Source organism: Fringilla coelebs, assembly GCF_963513975.1.
Source record: "Fringilla coelebs genome assembly, chromosome: 29".
Lineage (NCBI taxonomy): Eukaryota > Metazoa > Chordata > Aves > Passeriformes > Fringillidae > Fringilla > Fringilla coelebs.
In genome coordinates, this window is record NC_140055.1 from 1526218 (window position 1) to 1548515 (window position 22298).

A 22298-nucleotide genomic window follows, 5' to 3' on the forward strand; every position below is an offset into this window, starting at 1 on the left:
CGGGAACGGCTGCGCCTGCCTGGGGACATTGGGGGGACATTGGGGACATGGGGGGGACATTGGGGACACGGGGGGGATGCTGGGGGGACACCATGGCGACCCTACAGGGACATTGGGGGGACATTGGGGGGACATTGGGGACACTACAGGGACCCTACAGGGACATTGGGGACACTGTGGGGACATTGGGGGCACATTGGGACACTGGGGGGACATTGGGGGCACTACAGGGACCCTACAGGGACACTGGGGACACTGGGGGGACATTGGGGACACCACGGGGACCCTACAGGGACCCTACAGGGACACTGGGGGGACATTGGGGACACTTAGGGGACATTGGGGACACTACAGGGACCCTACATGGACACTGGGGGGACATTGGGGACACCACGGGGACCCTACAGGGACCCTACAGGGACACTGGGGGGACACCTACAGGGACACTTTAGGGACCCTACAGGGACACTGGGGACACGGGGGGTACATTGGGGACCCTACAGGGACCCTACAGGGACATTTGGGACACTGTGGGGACACTGAGGACACTTTGGGGACACTTTGGGGACCCTACAGGGACACTGGGGACACCACAGGGACCCTACAGGGACATTGGGGACACTGTGGGGACACAGTGGGGACACTGGGGGGATGCTGGGGACACTACAGGGACACTTTGGGGACCCTACAGGGACCCTACAGGGACATTGGGGACTCAGGGGGGACACTGGGGACGCTGGGGCGGGGGTTGGGGGACACTGGGGACACTACAGGGGCATTGGGGACCCTGCAGTGACCCTATAACACAGGGTGACCCTATAACGACCCCATAGCCCCACTGGGGACCCTGCAGTGACCCCAAACAGGGGTGACCCTATAACACATGGTGACCCTATAACCCACTGGTGACCCTATAATGACCCCAAACAGGGGTGACCCTATAACACATGGTGACCCTATAACCCACTGGTGACCCTATAATGACCCCAAACAGGGGTGACCCTATAACACATGGTGACCCTATAACCCACTGGTGACCCTATAATGACCCCAAACAGGGGTGACCCTATAACACATGGTGACCCTATAACCCACTGGTGACCCTATAATGACCCCAAACAGGGGTGACCCTATAACACAGAGTGACCCTATAACACATTGGTGACCCTATAACAAACGGTGACCCCATAACCCATTGGTGACCCTATAATGACCCCAAACAGGGGTGACCCTACAATAACACTGGGGGTGACCCCAAAGCGACCCCATACCGGCACAGGTGACCCCGCAGTGCCCCCATAACCCCACGGTGACCCCAAAGTGCCCCCATAACCCCACGGGGACCCCAAAGCGGCCCCACAATCTCGGGGGGGGGGGGGGGCGCCGTTCCCATGGCAACGCCGGCTGTTGGGGGGGCGCCCCCGTCGCTGTCGCGCAACGGCCGCTGCCGTAAAGCGGCGCCCGCGGTGCCGCAAAAGCGTCGGCCGGTGCCGCCAAGCGAGGCGGCGGGGGCGGCGCGTTAAAGATGGCGGCGGCGGGGCCCGGTCCCGGGGCCGGCGCTGGAGCGGCCGGGGGGGCCCGCGGCGGCCGCCACTGAGCCCGGCCGCACCCCCCGGCACCGTCCGGGACCCGCCGGGAGCCTCCGGGACGCTCGGGTCGGTGCGCGGCCTCCGCCGGCCCCGGTGCGGCCGCGGCCCCCGCGGGCTCGGGCCTGCCCCGGCCCCGGGGCGGGATCGCGGGAGGGGCGGGGCGGCCCCGGGGGGAGCCCGGGGGGGACCCCGAGAGTTCGGGGGGGGTCTGGGGGAGCCGCTGAGGGAGCCCGGGGAGGTTTGGGGGCGCCCTGAGGGGTTTTGGGGGGTCCCGGGGGGCTCTTGGGGCCTTCCTGGGGGTCCCTTAGGGAGGCCCGTGGGGGTTTTGGGGCTCCTTGGGGGTTTTTGGGGCTCCTTGGGGATTTTGGGGCTCCTTGGGGGTTTTTGGGGCTCCTTGGGGGTTTTGGGGGCTCCTTGGGGGTTTTGGGGGGGTCCCTGCGCCTTTGGGGGATCCCTTAGAGGAACCCTTGAGTTTTTTGGGGGGTCCCTGAGCTTTTGGGGAGGGCCCTTAGGGAGGTCCTTGGGGTTTTTGGGGTGTCCTGGGGGGATTTTTTTGGGGGGTTTTGGGGGGTCCTTGAGGCTTTTTGGGTCTGGGGATTTTGGGGATTTTGGGAAGGGTCCCCGAATATTTTTTGGGGGGAGTCCCCAGACTCCATCCCAGTTTTTTTGGGTTCCCCTGAGACTGGGGAGGGGAGAATCTGGGAAAAGTCCTGGAGTTTTTGGGGGAGAAGCCCTGAATTTTTGGGGTTCCCAGGGATTTGGAGGGGGGGTCCCAAAAAATTCGAGAATCCCCAAAAATTCGGGGTCCTCAGGGATGGAGGGAATTTTTTTGGGGGGATTTGGTTCCCCAAAATTTGGGAATTCCCAAGGATCAGGGATTGAGGGGTCCCCAAATTTGGGGGTCCCTGACCTTTGACCCCGTGCTCCCCCAGCTCCAGCCCCGCTGTCCCCGGCACCTGGCCCAGGTGAGTGCGCCCGGCTCCCGCGGGGGTTTGGGGCAATTTTGGGGTTTTTGGGGATTTTGGGGTTTCTCCAGGATTTGGGAAAGTCCTGGGGATCCATCCCAGGGGATTTGGGGGCTCCATCCCAGGGGATTTGGGGGCTCCATCCCAGGGGATTTGGGGGCTCCATCCCAAAGGATTTGGGGATTTCATCCTAAAGGATTTGGGGGCTCCATCCCAGAGGATTTGGGGGCTCCATCCCAGAGGATTTGGGGGATCCATCCTGTGGGATTTGGGGTTCCATTCCTGAGGGATTTGGCGTCTCCGTCCCAAAGGATTTGGGGATTTCATCCTAAAGGATTTGGGGGATCCATCCTGAGGGATTTGGGGCTCCATTCCTGAGGGATTTGGGGGATCCATGGGAAGGATTTGGGGGATCCATCCCAAAGGATTTGGGGGATCCATCCCAAAGGATTTGGGGGATCCATCCCAAGGATTTAGGGGATCCCTTCCAGAGGATTTGGGGTCTACATCCCAGAGGATTTGGGGGATCCATCCTGAGGGATTTGGGGGATCCCTTCCAGAGAATTTGGGGTCTCCGTCCCAGAGGATTTGGGTGGATCCATCCTCTGGGATTTGGGGGCAACACCCCAAGGGATTTGGGGGCTCCGTCCCATAGAATTTGTGAGATCTATCCTGAGGGATTTGGGGTCTGCATCCCAGAGGATTTGGGGTTCCATTCCTGAGGGATTTGGGGGATTTCATCTAAAGGATTTGGGGGCTCCATCCCAGAGGATTTGAGGGATCCATTTTGAAGGATTTGGGGGATCCATCCTGGAGGATTTCATCTAAAGGATTTTGGGGCTCCATCCCAAGGATTTGGGGGATCCATTCCAGAGGATTTGAGGGATCCATCCCAAGGGATTTGAGGGATCCATCCCAAAGGATTTGGGGATTTCATCCCAAAGGATTTGGGGGCTCCATCCTGAAGGGTTTGGGGGCTCCATCCCAGAGGATTTTGGGTTCCATTCCTGAGGATTTGGGGCCACCCAGTTCCTCCCAGTTTTTCTCCCACTTTCTTCCAGTTTCTCCCAGTTTGTCCCATTTTTTTTCCCACTTCATCCCAGTTTTTATCCCAGTTTCTCCCAGTTTGGGGCCAGCAGGAGGCTGGGCAGGGCAGATCCCCACTCCAGAGGCTCTGGAATGCCCTGGGATGTTTTTTGGGATATTTTTGGGAGCAGCAGCGTCAGCCTGAGCCTGTCCAGATGCTCCCAGGCAGCCTCAGGAATCCCGGGATTTCTGGAACATTCCCTGCAATTCCCACATTTCCCAACCCCCCGCTCTGGGTCAGGAGTGGATTTGGGAGCTCCTTCCTGATCCCTCACCTGGGGAATGGGGGCAAAAAAATTCCTGGGATTGGAGGAAAAAAATTGTGGGGTTTGGAGGGGGAGGGGGAATTCCAGTGCTGCCCTTTGGGGTTGTTTGGGATTCCAGAGAAATTCCAGAGAATTCCACGGAACTCCAGGGCTCTGCTGCTGCCCTTTCCCAGGGAAATGGGGATTTTTGGGAGGCTGGGGGACTGGCACAGCTCTCCTGGGGAGATTCCAGAGGGAATTTTGGCTGGGAATGTGTTTCAAGAGGGATCTTTGGAATCCCAAATCCCTCGGGATCGGATTTTCCCGGGGTGCTGAGCTGGGCTTGGGCGTCCTGCAGCATTCCCAGGTGGATTTTCCATGGAAAAATTGGGAATTTGGGAACAACCTCGACCCCGTGGGGGCTCTGTGGCAGGTGGAAAAACGGGAATTTTGTGTGGGAATGTTCCAGAATGGATTTTTGGGATCTCAAATCCCTCGGGATTGGATTTTCCCGGGATGCTGAGCAGGGTTTGGGTGTCCTGCAGCATTCCCAGGTGGATTTTCCATGGAAAATGGGGAATTTGGGAGTGCCCGCCGTGCTGGGGCGGGCTGGGGACACGGGGACATCCCGTGGTGGCCGTGGCAGGGCCACTCCAGCTCCGTGTCACGGTGTGCCCGTGTCCCCCCTGTCCCTGTTGTCACCCTGTCCCCATATCCCCATGTCCCCAATGTCTTCGTGTCCCTGCGGCTCTGTGTCCCCATGTTCCCCTGTCCCCATGTCCCCAATGTCCCATGTCCCCAATGTTCCCATGTCCCTTTATCTCCCTGTCCCTTTGTCCCCCTCTCCCCCTGTCCCCCTGTCCCTAATGTCCCTGTTGTCCCTGTGTCCCCCTGTCCCCATATCCCCCGTCCCTGTTGTCCCCCTATCCCCATTGTCCCCATGTCCCCTGTCCCAATGTCTCTGTGTCCCCGTCCCCATGTCCCTAACATTCCCCTGTCCCAATGTCTCCATGTCCCCTGTCCCAATGTCCCCCTGTCCCCGCAGGGATTCCCGTGGGAAGCGGCGATGTCGGACAAGGGCGGCAGCATGGACGGCAGGACGGACATTGTCAACGGTGAGGGGACAGCTGGGGACAGCTGGGGTGGCAGTGGAGGTGGCAGGGTGGCAATGACAGGGACAGAGTGGCAGCAATGATGGCAGCGGTGGTGACAAGGTAACGGTGGCAGCAGAGGTGACAGTGAGGGTGCCAGGGTGGCTGTGATGGTGACAGAGTGACAGAGATGGTGACAAAGTGACAGTGATGATGACAGCAATGTGCCAGGGTGTCAGTGCATGTGCCAGCCACAATGCCACCACACTGTCCCCATGTCCCCCAGCAGCCCTGAGGACAAGTCAGCCGAGGAGGGCCGGTGTCCCTGTGCTGTCCCCATGTCCCCATGGCAGTATGATGCTGGTGTCACTGTGCTGTCCCCATGGTGACACCCTGGTGTCCCCCTGTCCCCAGGCAGCCTGTCCAGCAGCCCTGAGGACATGTCTGCCGAGGAGGGCCGCGAGACGTCCTCGGGCATCGAGGTGGAGGCGTCCGACCTGAGCCTGAGCCTGACGGGCGACGACGCCGGGGCCGCGCGGGGCCGCGCCAGCGACAGCGACAGCTCCGGGGACAAGGACAGCGACAGCATGGACGACACCGGCCACTACTCCATCCCCGAGGAGCCGCGGCACGACGAGGACGAGGAGGAGGAGGAGGAGGAGGAGGAAGAGCCGCGCGCCCGGCGCAGGGCGCCCCGCAAGCGGCCGCCGCACGAGCGCGACTCGTCCGACGAGGAGCAGGCGCTGGAGGACTGGGTGGCTGCTGCTTCTGTGCTTGCTGAGGGGCTGGGGGGTTAAAGGGGTTTAAAAGGGGTTTAAATGAGGTTTAAAAGGGGTTTAAATGAGGTTTAAAAGGGGTTTAAATGAGGTTTTAAGTGAGGTTTTAAGTGAGGTTTAAATGAGGTTTTAAGTGAGGTTTTAGAAGGTTCTATTCCATAGTGAGACACAGGAGATGTAAAACTGGGTGGCTGCTGCTTCTGTCACTTACTGAGGGGCTAGGGGGGTTGAAGGGGTTCTAAAAAAGGTTTAAATGAGGTGCAAATTTTCCCACTTTATTATGGCAGAACCAGATAAAACACCCTCTGCCAGCTGACAGATCAGTAACCCACACCTGGTAAAGCTGAGCCCTGTGTCTGCAGGTGGCCTCGGAGCTGTGGGCGCTGCCGTGGCCTCGCTGTCAGGCGATCCTAGGTGACCTTACAATAACTTGGGTTTTCTGTAAAAACTGCAAATTTTCCCACCTTAGTATGGCAGAACCAGATAAAACTGCCCAGTTATCCTTTCCCTCTAGCAGCTGCCCAGGTGAGTTAGGCCACACCTGGTAAAGCTGAGCCCTGTGTCCCCTCCCAGGTGGCCTCAGAGCCGTGGGCGCTGCCGCAGCCGCGCTGGCGGGCGATCCTGGGTGACCCTACAGTAACTTTGGTTTTCTCTAAAAACTGTGGAAGTTTTTTCACCTTATTATGGCACAACCAGATAAAACACCCTCTGCCAGCTGACAGATCATTAACCCACAGCTGGTAAGGCTGAGCCCTGTGTCCCCTCCCCAGGTGGCCTCGGAGACGTGGGCGCTGCCGTGGCCTCGCTGTCAGGCGATCCTGGGTGACCTTACAATAACTTGGGTTTTCTGTAAAAACTGCAAATTTTCCTACTGTATTATGGCAGAACCAGATAAAACCCCCTCTGCCAGCTGACAGATCATTAACCCACACCTGGTAAAGCTGAGCTCCCCCCAGGAGGCCTCAGAGACGTGGGTGCTGCCGCGGCCGCGCTGGCGGGTGATCCCGGGTGACCCTACAGTAACTTTGGTTTTCTCTAAACACTGTGGAAGTTTTTTCACCTTATTATGGCACAACCAGATAAAACACCCTCTGCCAGCTGACAGATCATTAACCACAGCTGGTAAAGCTGAGCCCTGTGTCCCTCCCCAGGTGGCCTCGGAGACGTGGGCGCTGCCGCGGCCGCGCTGGCGGGCGATCCCGGCGCTGCGGCAGCGCCAGCTGGGCGGCTGCTCGCGCTTCGTGGCGCAGGCCTGCGGCGCCCGGCTCTTCGTGCAGAAGTTCCGGCTGCAGCACGGCCTGGAGGGGCACACGGGCTGCGTCAACACGCTGCACTTCAACCAGAGGGGCACCCGCCTGGCCAGCGGCAGCGACGACCTCAAGGTGCTGGTGTGGGACTGGCTGCGGCGCCGGCCCGTGCTGCAGTTCGACAGCGGGCACAAGAGCAACGTCTTCCAGGTGGGCATGGTGGGGTTTTGGGGTGAGGTGAGGTTTTGGGGTGAGGTTTCGGGGTGGGGTACGGTTTTGGGGTGGAATCTCAAAGGACTGGCTGTGGCGCCGGCCCGTGCTGCAGTTCGACAGCAGGCACAAGAGCAACGTCTTCCAGGTGGGCATGGCATGGGCTGGGGTTTTGGGGTGGGGTTTTGGGGTGGGGATGGGCTGGGGTACGGTTTTGGGGTGGGATTTTGGGGTGGAATCATAAAGGACTGGCTACGGTGGCAGCTCGTGCTGTAGATTGATAGCAGGCGCAAGAGCAACGTCTTCCAGCTGGGCGTGGTGGGATTTTGGGGTGAGGTGGGGTTTTGGGGTAGGGCTTTGGGGTGGGGATGGGCTGGGGTAGGGTTTTGGGGTGGGATTTTGGGTTGAGGTGAGGTTTTGGGGTGCAATCCTAAAGGACTGGCTGTGGCACTGGCCCCTGTTGCAGTCTGACAGCAGGCACGAGAGCAATGTCTTCCAGGTGGGCGTGGTGGGGTTTTGGGGTGGGGTTTTGGGGTGGGGTTTTGGGGTGAGGTGAGGTTTTGGGGTGCAGTCCTAAAGGACTGGCTGTGGCACTGACCTGTGCTGCAGTTTGACAGCAGGCACAAGAGCAACGTCTTCCAGGTGGGCATGGCATGGGCTGGGGTTTTGGGCTGGGGTTTTGGGCTGGGGATGGGCTGGGGTAGGATTTTGGGGTGGAATCCCAAAGGACTGGCTACGGTGCCAGCTCGTGCTGCAGTTCGACAACAGGTGCAAGAGCAATGTCTTCCAGGTGGGCATGGTGGGATTTTGGGGTGAGGTTTTGGGGTGGGGATGGGCTGGGGTAGGGTTTTGGGGTGAGATTTTGGAGTGAGGTGAGGTTTTGGGGTGCAATCCCAAAGGACTGGCTGTGGCACTGACCTGTGCTGCAGTTTGACAGCAGGCGCGAGAGCAACGTCTTCCAGGTGGGCATGGTGGGATTTTGGGGTGAGGTGGGGTTTTGGGGTGCAGTCACAAAGGGGATGTGGTGGCTGGGATGGGTTTCCCAAAGTTTGTGGGTGTTTGTTTAGGTGTGTTCAAAAATGGATTGTTCTAAGGGTTCCTGTTTGGGGTGGGAGAGGGTCCCAGGAACAGCTCAGCTGGGAATGGGAATGCTTGGGAAAGGATCTGGGAACAGGTCCCCAAATCCCACAGATTGACCCCCAGATCCCACAGATTGACGCCTCAATTCCTGAGAGATTTTGGGATGATCCCTGGGAGATTTTGGGATGATTGCCAGGGGAGATTTTGGGATGATTCCCAGGGGAGATTTTGGGATGATTCCCTGGGAGATTTTGGGATGATTCCCAGGGAGATTTTGGGATGATTCCCAGGGGAGATTTTGGGATGATTCCCTGGGAGAGTTTGGGATGATTCCCAGGGGAGATTTTGGGATGATTCCCTGGGAGATTTTGGGATGATTCCCTGGGAGATTTTGGGATGATTCCCTGGGAGAGTTTGGGATGATTCCCAGGGGAGAGTTTGGGATGATGCCCAGGAGTTTTTGGGATGATTCCTTGGGAGTTTTTGGGATGGTTCCCAGGAGGTTTTGGGATGATTCCCAGGAGTTTTTGGGATGATCCCTGGGAGATTTTGGGATGATTCCCAGGAGTTTTTGGGATGATTCCCAAGAGAACTGAGCCAACTCCCAGAACAATTCCAGCAATTCCCCCCATCCCTTTCCCCTCCCACCTCCTCTGCGATTCCCCCTTTCCTTCCCCTCTCCCCCCACCACTCCCCTGTCCCCTTTTCCCACTTTTCCCCACTTTCTCCCTGTTTTCCAGGCCAAGTTCCTGCCCAACAGTGGTGACTCCACGCTGGCCATGTGTGCCCGGGACGGGCAGGTGCGCGTGGCCGAGCTCTCGGCCACCCAGTGCTGCCGCAGCACCAAGCGCGTGGCCCAGCACAAGGGGGCTTCCCACAAGGTGAGGGGGATCCCAGGAATGCCAGATCCCGGGATTTGGGGTGCTTGGGGTTTGGGAATGGGCTGGGAATGGTGTGGGGATGTCAGCACCCAGGTGCTGCTGTCACAGCTCTGAGCGCGTGGCCTCAGCAAGAGGGGGTTTGGGGATGGCAGATCCCGGGATTTGGGGTGCCTGGGATTTGGGAATGGCAAATCCTGGGATTTGGGGTGCTTGGGAATGGGGGAACACAGTGGGAATGGGGTGGGAGCTGTGCTGGGAGCAGGGGATGTCACCACAGAGGTGACAGAGCTGTCACAGCACTGAGCCCAGCACAAAGGGGCTTCCCACAAGGTGAGGGGGGTTTGGGAATGGCAGATCTTGGGAATGCCAAATCCCAGGATTTGGGGTGCTTGAGAATGTGGGAGGTCTCCTTTTCCTGGAGGTTCGAGGGGTTTTTCCCACTTTCTGTGCAATTCCCAAATATTTCAAGCCTTGGCTGTGGCCATTGTCACCTTTGATGTCACCACACAGGTGAGGGGGGTGGGTTTGGCCACTCAGCTCCATTAAAATCCAGGAATTTGGGGATTTTCCCGCTTTTTGGGTGCAATTCAGACCCTCAGCTATGCTGTTGTCCCCATGACGTCACCCATTATGACATCACTCTTATGACGTCACTTGGATGACATCACTGCAGTTCAGAGCAGGAATCCCCAAACCCAGGGGTTTTTCCAGGTGGATTTTCCTGGTTTTTGGGGATTTTTGGGGGTTATTCTCACTGTTTTTTCCCTTTTTTTGCCCCAATCCCAGCTGGCGCTGGAGCCGGACTCGCCCTGCACGTTCCTGTCTGCGGGGGAGGACGCCGTGGTCTTCACCATCGACCTGCGGCAGGACCGGCCCGCCTCGTGAGTGAGGGGAAAGTGGGAATTCTGAGGGGAAAAGTGGGAGTTCTGAGGGGAAAAGTGGGAGTTCTGGGCAGGAAATGGAAGTTCTGGGGAAAAAAAGGGGATTTAGGGTGGGAAATAGGGATTCCATCGACCTGCGGCAGGACCGCTTTGTGAGTGAGGGGAAGGTGGGAATTCTGAGGAGAAAAGTTCGAATTCTGTGGGGAAAAGAGGGACTTCTGAGGGGAAAAGAGGGAATTCTGAGGGGAAAAGTGGGAATTCTGGGCAGGAAATGGGAGTTCTGGGGAAAAAAAAAGGGGATTTGGGGTGGGAAATGGGGATTCCATTGACCGGTGGCAGGACCGGCCTGCCTCGTGAGGGGAAAGATGGGAATTGTGAGGGGAAGAGTGGGAATTCTGAGGAGAAAAGTGGGAATTCTGAGGAAAGTGGGAATTCTGGGCAGGAGATGGGAATTCTGTGGCTGAAATGGAAATTCTGTGGGGTAAAAAAAGGGTTTTGGGGTAGGAAATGGGGATTCCATCGACCTGCGGCAGGACCAGCCTGCCTCATGAGTGAGGGGGAAAGCTGGGAATTGTGAGGGGAAAAGTGAGAATTGTGAGGGGAAAAGTGGGAATTCTGGGCAGGAAATGGGAGTTCTGGGCAGGAAATGGAAGTTCTGGGGAAAAAAAGGGGATTTGGGGTGGAAAATGGGGATTCCATCGACCTGCGGCAGGACCGGCCCGCTTTGTGAGTGAGGGGAAGGTGGGAATTCTGAGGGGAAAAGTTCGAATTCTGAGGGGAAAAGAGGGACTTCTGAGGGGAAAAGAGGGAATTCTGGGCAGGAAATGGGAGTTCTGGGCAGGAGATGGGAATTCTGGGGAAAAAAAAGGGGATTTGGGGTGGGAAATGGGGATTCCATCAACCTGCGGCAGGACCGGCCCGCCTTGTGAGTCAGGGGAAAGTGGGAATTCTGAGGAAAAAAGTGGGAATTGTGAGGGGAAAAGTGGGAATTCTGAGGAAAGTGGGAATTCTGGGCAGGAGATGGGAATTCTGTGGCTGAAATGGAAATTCTGTGGGGTAAAAAAAGGGTTTTGGGGTAGGAAATGGGGATTCCATCGACCTGCGGCAGGACCAGCCTGCCTCATGAGTGAGGGGGAAAGCTGGGAATTGTGAGGGGAAAAGTGGGAATTGTGAGGGGAAAAGTGGGAATTCTGGGCAGGAAATGGGAGTTCTGGGCAGGAAATGGAAGTTCTGGGGAAAAAAAGGGGATTTGGGGTGGGAAATGGGGATTCCATCGACCTGCGGCAGGACCGGCCCGCTTTGTGAGTGAGGGGAAGGTGGGAATTCTGAGGGGAAAAGTTCGAATTCTGAGGGGAAAAGAGGGACTTCTGAGGGGAAAAGAGGGAATTCTGAGGGGAAAAGTGGGAATTCTGGGCAGGAAATGGGAGTTCTGGGGAAAAAAAAGGGGATTTGGGGTGGGAAATGGGGATTCCGTTGACCGGTGGCAGGACCGGCCTGCCTCGTGAGTGAGGGGAAAGTGGGAATTGTGAGGGGAAAAGTGGGAATTCTGAGGGGAAAAGTTGGAATTCTGAGGGGAAAATCAGGAATTATGGGTGAGAAATGGGAATTCTGTGGGGGAAAAGGGTATTTGGGGTGGGAAATGGAGATTCCATTGGTGTGAAGTAGGATTTGCCTGCCTCACGAGTGACCAGAAAATTGGGAATTGTGAGGGGAAATTTGAGAATTCTGAGGGGGAAAATGGGAATTCTTTGCAGGAAATGGAGAATTCTGGGCAGGAGACGGGAAGAGGTGGGTTTTGGGGAAAAATCAGGGTTTTTTGGGAAATCAGGGTTTTTTTTGGGAAATCAGGTTATTTTTGTGGGGAAAACGGGTCTGGTGTTTTTTGAAAACTGAGATTTTTCAAGGAAAAATTGATATGTTTTGTGGGAACATGAATATTTTTTGGGGGAAAAATTGATGTTTTTTTTAAATGGATTTTTTAGGTGGGAAAATAGTTTGGTTTTTTTTAACCAGAATAATTTGGTGAGAAAACATTTTTTGGGGGAAAGCAGGTTGGTTTTTTGGGAAAAAACAGTTTTTTGAGGAAAAACCACTTTTTTGAGGAAAATCAGGGGCTTTTGGGTAAACCTGATTATTTTTAGAGGGAAAACCAGTGTTTTGTTTGGTTTTTTTTGTGGGAAAAGCAGGGGTTTTTTGGGAAAAGCAGTTTTTCTGTCTCCCTGTGTTTTTCCAAGCCTCTGGGCTGTCATTCCGAGGCTGATCCAGCCCAAATCCCGGGGTTTCATAACCAGGACGAGCCCTTTAATCCCTGATCCCTCTGGAATCCGCGGCTGGAGCTGATCCCAACCCCCTCCCTGGGCTGGATCCCTCTGGAATTCTCACCCTGGCAGAACCAACCCCAAATTTTCCCTCCTGGAATGCCCCAAATTCCCTCAAATCCCAGCTGGTTTCAGGGATTTTTTTGGAAAATTGGGATTTTTTTTTTTTTTTTCCTTAATGGGGGAAAACCAGGGGATCTTGGGGGGTAATAATGAGGATTTTGGAGGGAATAATGGGGAATGGTGGACAGGAAAATGAAGATTCTGTCAGGAAAATAGGGATTTATTTTTAAAAAAATGGGAATTTGATAGGGGAACAGGCAAGATTTGGGAAATAGCAGGTGGAGTTTGGGGAAAAATCAGGGTTTTTTTTTTTGGAAATCACTTTTCCCTTGGGAATTCCCAGCTCCCTCCATGTCCTTTGGGCTGTATCTCTCTGGAATTTTACCCTGGTGGAGCCAACCCTGAATATTTCTCTCCTGGAATGCCCCAAATTCCCCACAAATCCCGGCTGGTATTAGGGGAAAACTCCCCCAAATCCCATTTTCCCTTTGGGAATTCTCCCAGTGTGGATTTTTCCTTGGGAAATTCCCAACCTCAGGAACATTCCCCACCCTCATTGCCCAAATCCTGCTGGTTTTGGGGGGATTTTGGGGGAATTCCCACTCCTGGTTTGGGCTGGGATTTGGGGTGTTTGGGGTTGGGATTGGTCTGATCCCAAGGATTTTCCCAGGAAATTGGTGGTGACGAAGGAGAAGGAGAAGAAGGTCGGGCTCTACACCATCTTTGTCAACCCTGCCAACACCTCCCAGTTCGCCGTGGGCGGCCGAGACCAGTTCGTGAGGTGGGGCCAAACTGGGAGCACTGGGAGAGCCCAAATCCTGGGATTCCCCATCCCAAATCCTGGGGGATTCCCCATCCCAAATCCAGGGGGATTCCCCATCCCCAAATCCAGGGGGATTCCCCAGCCCAAATCCAGGGATTCCCCATCCCCAAATCCTGGGATTCCCCAGCCCAAATCCAGGGATTCCCCATCCCAATTTCCCTTTCTCAAATCCAACTTTTGCCCTCCCCACATCCATGGTTTCCCAAATCAGGGGCCAGGACCAGTTTGGGAGGTGAGGCCAAACTGGGAGCACTGGGAGAGCCAAAATCCTGGGATTCCCCAGCCCAAATCCAGGGGGATTCCCCATCCCAAATCCAGAGATTCCCAAATCTGCCTCTTTCCCTGTCCCAAATCCCCAATTTTTCCTTCCCAAAGCCAGGACTGAGACCAGCACAGAATTCCAGGGAATTTTAGGATGGAATCTGGGGCATGGGAATGGTTTTTTTTCTGCCCCAAATCCCCAGGGAATTTTAGGATGGGATTTTGGGATCTTGGAAGGGGAATTTTAGGGATAAAAAAATCCTCCAACCTTTTTTTTTTCCCCTCCCTGATTCCTGCAGGATTTATGATCAGAGGAAAATCGATGAGAACGAGAACAACGGAGTCCTGAAGAAGTTCTGCCCTCACCACCTGGTACTGGGGATACTGGGAGGGGACTGGGAGGGAACTGGGAGCACTGGGATCACCCCAGAGCAATCCCATGGGAAATCTTCCTGGAAAACCCTTCAGGAAGAGGCAAAAAAACCTCCCAGAAATCTTTTTTTGTTGTTTACTTTCCCCTCAATCCCAATTTTCTGCCACTCTACATCCTCATCAGAGAATTAACTCTCAGAATTCCCAGGAAAAAGGGCTGGATCTGAGCTTTTTCCCACTTTTTTCCCACTTTTTTTCCCACTTTTCCAGGTGAACTGTGAGTCCAAAGCCAACATCACCTGCCTGGTCTACAGCCACGATGGCTCAGGTGAGTCCAGGTGGGAATTTGGAGAGCTCTGGTGGTGTCCCACTCCCTCAAACCCCCTCATTTCCCACCAAAAAAAATCAGTTTTCCCAAAAAATCCCCATTTCCCCAAAAAAACCACCTGCTTATCCTCAAACAAACACCTCTTCCCCCAGAAAAACCTGTCTTCACCCAAAAATTCCATGTTTTCCAAAATAAAAAACATTTTCCCCAAAAAAACCTATTGAGCTCCAGACCCTCCTGTTTTTCCCCATTTTCCTCCTGTTTTTCCCCATTTTCCTCCCATTTTCCCCATTTTCCTCCTGTTTTTCCCCATTTTCCTCCCATTTTTCCCATTTTCCTCCTGTTTTTCCCCATTTTCCTCCCATTTTTTCCCATCTTCCTGCTGTTTTTCCCCTTCCCCCATTTTTCCCTTTTCCCCATTTTCCCTGCTGCTTTTCCCCATTCTCCCCCTGTTTTTTCTCCATTTTCCTGCTGTTTCTTTCCCTTTCCCCATTTCCCTCCATTCTCCTCCTATTTTTCCCCATTCTCTCCCCATTTTTTTCCCATTTTCCTCCCATTTTTCCCCTCCTCCCCGTTTTTTCCCTGCCGCTTTTTCCCACCTTCCCACTTTCTTTTTCCCATTCCCCTGCTGTTTTTCCTCGAATCCCCCCCACTTATTCCCCATTTCCCCTATTCCCCTCCTGGTTTTTTCCCAATTTCCCCCCATTTATTCCCATTTTTCCGTGTTTTTCCCCCGTTCTGTTCAGAGCTGCTGGCCTCGTACAACGACGAGGACATTTACCTGTTCGACTCCTCGCACAGCGACGGCGCGCAGTACAGCCGGCGCTACAAGGGCCACCGCAACAACGCCACGGGTGGGAAAACACCCCCAAATCCATCCCAAACCACCCCAAAACCACCCCAAATCCATCCCAAAACCAGCCCCAAACCATCCCAAACCACCCAAAAACCAGCCCCAAACCAGCGCAGTACAGCCGGCGCTACAAGGGCCACCGCAACAACGCCACGGGTACCCCCCAAATCACCCCAAATCCATCCCAAATCACCCCAAATCCATCCCAAATCCATCCCAAAACCAGCCCTAAACCAGCCCCAAATCCATCCCAAACCACCCCAAAACCGGCCCTAAACCAGCGCAGTACAGCCGGCGCTACAAGGGCCACCGCAACAACGCCACGGGTAACCCCAAATCACCCCAAAAACAGCCCCAAATCCATCCCAAATCACCCCAAATCCATCCCAAATCCAGCCCCAAAACCAGCCCCAAACCAGCGCAGTACAGCCGGCGCTACAAGGGCCACCGCAACAACGCCACGGGTACCCCCCAAATCACCCCAAAAACAGCCCCAAATCACCCCAAAACCAGCCCCAAACCATCCCAAACCACCCCAAAACCATCCCTAAACCAGCGCAGTACAGCCGGCGCTACAAGGGCCACCGCAACAACGCCACGGGTAACCCCGAAATCACCCCAAAAACAGCCCCAAATCACCCCAAATCCATCCCAAATCCATCCCAAACCAGCCCTAAACCAGCCCCAAATCCATCCCAAATCCACCCCAAACCAGCCCTAAACCACCCCAAAACCAGCCCCAAACCAGCGCAGTACAGCCGGCGCTACAAGGGCCACCGCAACAACGCCACGGGTGGGAAAACACCCCCAAATCCATCCCAAACCACCCCAAACCACCCCCAAACCAGCCCCAAACCAGCGCAGTACAGCCGGCGCTACAAGGGCCACCGCAACAACGCCACGGGTACCCCCCAAATCACCTCCAAATTCATCCCAAAATCACCCCAAATCCATCCCAAAACCAGCCCTAAATCAGCCCCAAATCCATCCCAAATCCACCCCAAAACCAGCCCCAAACCAGCGCAGTACAGCCGGCGCTACAAGGGCCACCGCAACAACGCCACGGGTACCCCCCAAATCACCCCCAAATCCATCCCAAATCCATCCCAAAACCAGCCCTAAATCCACCCCAAATCCATCCCAAAACAGCCCCAAATCCATCCCCAAATCCAGCCCCAAATCCATCCCAAATCCAGCCCCAAATCCATCCCACAACCAGCCCCAAAACCAGCCCCAAATCCATCCCCAAACCAGCCCCAAAACCACCCCAAATCCATCCCAAAATCACCCCAAAGTCCATCCCAAAACCCGCCCCAAATGCATCCCCAAACCAGCCCCAAAACCAGCGCAGTACAGCTGGCGGTGCAAGGGCCACCGCAACAACGCCACGGGTAACCCCCAAATCACCCCCAAATCCATCCCAAAACAGCCCAAAAATGGCCCCCAAACCAACCCAGGAACAGCCCCAAATTACCCCAAAAATATCCCAAAACTAGCCCTAAAACAGCTGGTGATACGAGGCGCACCACAATGGCCCAAATCACCCCCAAATCCAACCCAAATCACCCCCAAAACAGCCCCAAATTACCCCAAAACCAGCCCTGAAACAACCTAAAAAATCAACCCTAAACCCCCCCAAAATCATCCCTCAGTCATCCCTAAAATACCCCAAAATCAACCTTAAATCCTTCCCTAAATGACCTCAAAATTAACCCCAAAATCAACACCGAATCAGCCCTAAACCACCCCAAAATCAGCCCTAAATACAACCCCAAAATACCCAAAAATCCCCTCTGGAGCTCCCTAAAAACCCTTTTGGGAAACATTTCCTTGGCTTCCCAGCCAGGAATTCCACTGGACACAGCCCCAACCTCCCATTTTTCCTGATTTTTCCCTTTTTTTCCCTTTTTTCCCCCGTTTTTCCAGTGAAAGGGGTGAATTTCTACGGCCCCAAGAGCGAGTTCGTGGTGAGCGGCAGCGACTGCGGCCACATTTTCCTCTGGGAGAAATCCTCCTGCCAGATCGTGCAGTTCATGGAGGGCGACAAGGGCGGAGTGGTGAGCCCCCAAAATTCCCAAATTCCCAATTTTCCCCCTGCATTCCCCCCCTTTTCCCTCTGTTCCCACCCCAAAAGCAGCGGGGTGGCCCCGTTCCCTCTGCAGGGTGGGGCGGGATCCCAAATTTGGGGGATTTTTCCAGGTGTTTCCTGCAGGAAAGGGAACTCCCTGTGCTGGGAACGGCCTCATCCCGAATTTCCTCTGCTGGGAACTCCTGCCTGCCCTGCTTTGGGATGGGCAGCAAGAGCCTTTTCCCTTTCCCCCCCCTTTTTTTCCTCCTTTTTTCCCCTTTTTCCCCCTCCCCTTTTTCCCCATTTTTTCCCAGGTGAGCTGTCTGGAGCTGCACCCACACTTTCCCCATTCCCAATCCCATTTTTCCCACTTTTCCCCCATTTTTCCCAGGTGAACTGCCTGGAGGGGCAGCTCCCCCATTCCCTATCCCATTCCCAACCCCCAAATCCCCATTTTCCCCATTTTTCCCATTTTTTTCCCCATTTTTCCCCAGGTGAACTGCCTGGGATTGGCATTCCCAATCCCGTTCCCAACCCCAAAATTCCCATTTTTTTCTGAGTGAACTGCCTGGAGCCTCACCCCCATTCCCAATCCCATTCCCAATCCCATCCCCAACCCCCAAATCCCCGTTTTTCCCATTTCCCCCCCATTTTTCCCCAGGTGAACTGCCTGGGATTGTCATTCCCAACCCCCAAATCCCCATTTTTCCAATTTTTTCCCATTTTTTCCCATTTTTCCCATTTCCCCCCATTTTTCCCCAGGTGAACAGCCTGGGATTGGCATTCCCAACCCCCAAATCCCCATTTTTCCCATTTTTTCCCCATTTTTCCCATTTTTCCCAGGTGAACTGCCTGGGATTGGCATTCCCAACCCCCAAATCCCCATTTTTCCCATTTTTTTCCCCATTTTTCCCAGGTGAACTGCCTGGAGGGGCAGCTCCCCCATTCTCAATCCCCAAAATCCCAATTTTTCCCATTTTTCCCAGGTGAACTGCCTGGGGTTGGCATTCCCAACCCCCCAGTCCCATTTTTGTCCCATTTTTCCCATTTTTTTCCCATTTTTCCAGGTGAACTGCCTGGAGCCTCACCCTCATTCCCAACCCCCAAATCCCCATTTTTCCCATTTTTTTCCCATTTTTCCCATTTTTCCAGGTGAACTGCCTGGAGCCCCACCCTCACCTGCCCGTGCTGGCCACCAGCGGGCTGGACCACGACGTGAAGATCTGGGCGCCCACGGCCGAGGCGCCCACGGAGCTGCGCGGCCTCAAGGAGGTGCGGGCTGGGATTCCCGGGATTCCCGTGGGGTCTGACCCGGGATTTCCATGGAATCTGACCCGGGATTCCCGTGGAATCTGACCCGGGATTTCCATGGAATCTGACCCGGGATTCCCGTGGGGTCTGACCCGGGATTCCCGTGGGGTCTGACCCGGGATTCCCATGGAATGTGACCCGGGATTTCCATGGAATCTGACCCGGGATTCCCGTGGGGTCTGACCCGGGATTTCCGTGGAATCTGACCCTGGATTCCCATGGAATCTGACCCGGGATTTCCATGGAATCTGACCCTGGATTCCCGTGGAATCTGACCCGGGATTTCCATGGAATCTGACCCTGGATTCCCGTGGAATCTGACCCGGGATTCCTGTGGGGTCTGACCCAGGATTCCCATGGAATCTGACCCGGGATTCCCTTGGAATGTGACCTGGGATTCCCGTGGAATCTGACCCAGGATTCCCTTGGAATGTGACCTGGGATTTCCGTGGAATCTGACCCAGGATTTCCATGGAGTCCGACCCGGGATTCCCATGGAATGTAACCCGGGATTCCCATGGAATCTGACCCGGGATTCCCATGGAATGTGACCCGAGATTCCCGTGGAATCTGACCCGGGATTCCCTTGGAGTGTGACCCGAGATTCCCGTGGAGTCTGACCCGGGATTCCCTTGGAATCTGACCCGGGATTCCCATGGAATGTGGCCCAGGATTTCCATGGAATATGACCCAGGTTTCCCATGGACTGTGACCTGGGATTCCCATGGAATCTGACCCGGGATTTCCATGGAATGTGACCCCGGTTTTCCATGTAATCTGTCTCGGGTTTTCCATGGAATGTGCCCTGGGATTTCCATGGAATCTGACCCGGGATTCTCATGGAATGTGACCCTGAATTCCCATGGAATGTGACCCAGGATTCCCATGGAATGTGACCCCGGTTTTCCATGTAATCTGACTCCAGTTTTCCATGGAATCTGACCCCGGATTTCCATGGAATGTGACCCCGGTTTTCCATGGAATCTGACCCCGGATTCCCATGGAATGTGACCCCGGTTTTCCATGTAATCTGACCCCGGATTCCCATGGAATGTGACCCCGGTTTTCCATGTAATCTGACCCCGGATTTCCATGGAATGTGACTCCAGTTTTCCATGTAATCTGACTCCAGTTTTCCATGGAATGTGACCCCGGTTTTCCATGTAATCTGACTCCAGTTTTCCATGGAATGTTCCCCGGATTCCCATGGAATTTCCCCCTTTTCCCCCCGCAGGTGATCAAGAAGAACAAGGTGGAGCGGGACGAGGACAGCCTGCACCACACGGACATGTTCGACAGCCACATGCTCTGGTTCCTGATGCACCACCTGCGCCAGCGCCGCCACCACCGGGTACGGCTGCCTGCTCCTGCTTCTCCCTCCTCCATCCCACTTTTCCCTCCTTTTTCCCACTTTTCCCTCCTTTATCCCACTTTTCCCTCCTTTTTCCCACTTTTCCCTGCCTTTTTCCCACTTTTCCCTCCTTTATCCCACTTTTCCCTCCTTCATCCCACTTTTCCCTCCTTTTCCCCACTTTGCCCTCCTTTTCCCCACTTTTCCCTGCCTTTTCCCCACTTTTCCCTGCCTTTTTCCCACTTTTCCCTCCTTTTTCCCACTTTTCCCTCCTTTTTCCCACTTTTCCCTCCTTTTTCCCACTTTTCCCTGCTTTTTCCCCCACTTTTTTTTGGGTGTGTTTCTTCCCCTTAGTCCCACCTTTCCCCCCTCCTCCCTCTTTTCCCATTTCCCACCGTTTTTCCTACTTTTCCACCTCTTCTCCCACTTCTTCCTGCTTTTCCTATTTTCCCCAAGTCCCCATTTCTGACCTTGTTTTCCCCCCTTTCTGAGCCTGTTTTCTCCGTTCCTGACCCCATTCCCCATTTCTGACCCCATTCCTGCCCCCATTTTCCCCAGTTCTGTCCCTATTTCCCTATTCCCCCCTTCCTGACCCCATTTCCCCTATTTCTGACCCCATTTCCTCAATCCCCTCATTTCTGATCCCATTCCTGCCCCATTTCCCCCATTCCTGACCCTGTTTCTGCCCCCATTTCCCCCATTCCTGACCCCGTTTCTGACCCTTTTCCCCCATTTCTGACCCCATTTTCTCATTCCTAACACTGTTTCTGCCCCATTTTCCCCATTCCTGACCCTGTTTTCCCCTTTTCCCCATTTCTGACCCTGTTTCTGCCCCGTTTTTCCCATTTCCCTGTTCCTGCCCCGTTCCTGCCCCATTTCCCTGTTTCTGACCCCATTCCTGCCCCCATTTCCCCATTCCTTCCCTATTCCTGCCCTATTCCTGCCCCCTTTCCCGGTTCCTGCCCCGTTTCCCGGTTCCTGCCCCGTTCCTGCTCCGTTCCTGCCCCGTTTCCTGGTTCCTGCCCCGTTCCTGCCCGATTCCTGCCCCCTTTCCCCGTTCCTGCCCCGTTCCTGCCCCGTTTCCCGGTTTCTGCCCCATTCCTGCCCCGTTCCTGCCCCCTTTCCCCGTTCCTGCCCCATTCCTGCCCCGTTCCCGGTTCCTGCCCCGTTCCTTTCCCGGTTCCTGCCCCCATTTCCTGGTTCCTGCCCCGTTCCTGCCCCCATTTCCTGGTTCCTGCCCCGTTCCTTTCCCGGTTCCTGCCCCGTTCCCGGTTCCTGCCCGGTTCCTGACCCGCTCCTTCCCACTTTCCCCGTTCCTGCCCCCTTTCCCCGTTCCTGCCCCATTCCTTTCCCGGTTCCTGCCCCGTTCCCGGTTCCTGACCCGCCCCTTCCCGCTGTCTCCCCGCAGCGCCGCCGGGACCCCGGGGCCGATTCCCCCTCGGACGACTCCGGGAGCTCCTCGGACACGTCGGACGATGAGGAGGAGGGGCCGGACCGGGTGCAGTGCATGCCCTCGTGAGCCCCAAAACCCCCCAAAAAAACCCCAAAAAAACCCCAAAAAACCCCCAAAAACCCCAAACCCGGGGGGCCCCACCCCACTAACACTTGGAGCTTTCTATTGACCTTGTTCAGCCCCCCCCAATTCCCGGTTTTTCCCCTTTTTTGGGGTCCCCTTCCCCTTTTTTTCCCTTTTTTCCCCTTTTTTGGGGTCCCCTCCCCCTTTTTTCCCCTTTGTTGGGGTCCCCCCTCAATTTGGGGGGGTCCGGGGGGGGATTTTTACTGCCCCCTCCCCCCAGTTTTTTTGGGACCCCAACCCCACCCCTTAAGCTCTTCAAGCGCCCCCTTTTTGGGGAGGGGGGGGTCCCACCCCTTTTTCCTCATTTTCCCTCTTTTCTCCTCATTTTCTCCCCCCTTTTTTCTCATTTTTCCCACTTTTCCCCCTTTTTCTTTCCCCCCATTTTTCCCTCCCCTTTTTTTCTCTTATTTTCCTTTTTTTCCCCCCACTTTTCCCTTTTTTTCCCCACCATTTCCCCCCCTTATTTTCCCCATTTTTCCCCCATTTTTCCCCAATCCCCCCCACCTTTCACCCCCTTTTTTTCCCATTTTTCCCCTTTTTTCCCCCATTTTTCCCCGTTTTCCCCAGGGGGGTCTCCCTCCCTCTGTACATAGCCGTGATTTGCACTTGGTTTGGCCCCTTTTACCCCCCCAAAAACCCCCAAACCCCCCAAAAACCCCTTTCATTTCCCATTTCTTTTATCGGGGGAGGGGTTCAGGGGGGTTTTTTTGGGGGGAAAAACCCCCAAAATTTCCCTGTTTAGAGGCCTAATTTTATATTGTATTAAAAACCAAATGGGCCTGGGAGTTCTCCCTGGCAGAGCTGTAAAAGTTGGGATATATATTATATATAAATGCAATAAAAACTGACTCAACGAGCCCCAGACTCCCCAAAATTTCTCTCCCACCCCTCCCTGAACCTTCCCCAGTTTGATTTTTACCCTT

At 55.1% G+C, this 22298-nt stretch overlaps 1 protein-coding gene across 3 annotated transcripts; it reads left to right on the forward strand.

Moving 5' to 3' along the window:
• Positions 1 to 1505: 1505 nt before the first annotated feature.
• On the forward strand, positions 1506 to 22231 carry DCAF8 (DDB1 and CUL4 associated factor 8). Of its 3 annotated transcripts, none has more exons than XM_084223307.1 (15): positions 1506 to 1682; positions 2522 to 2554; positions 4931 to 5000; positions 5391 to 5731; positions 6904 to 7209; positions 9030 to 9170; positions 9957 to 10051; positions 13103 to 13213; positions 13816 to 13888; positions 14159 to 14216; positions 14963 to 15070; positions 16996 to 17126; positions 18290 to 18409; positions 19683 to 19799; positions 21208 to 22231. In XM_084223307.1, the coding sequence occupies exons 3-15, from the start codon at positions 4952 to 4954 to the stop codon at positions 21316 to 21318; spliced, it is 1761 nt and encodes a 586-aa protein (XP_084079433.1). In that variant the 5' UTR covers positions 1506 to 1682; positions 2522 to 2554; positions 4931 to 4951; the 3' UTR covers positions 21319 to 22231. The 3 variants fall into 3 exon arrangements, with proteins under 3 accessions (XP_084079433.1, XP_084079434.1, XP_084079432.1); XM_084223308.1 differs by having other exon boundaries at positions 1506 to 1659; XM_084223306.1 differs by having other exon boundaries at positions 1506 to 1655.
• The last annotated feature ends 67 nt before the right edge of the window (positions 22232 to 22298 follow it).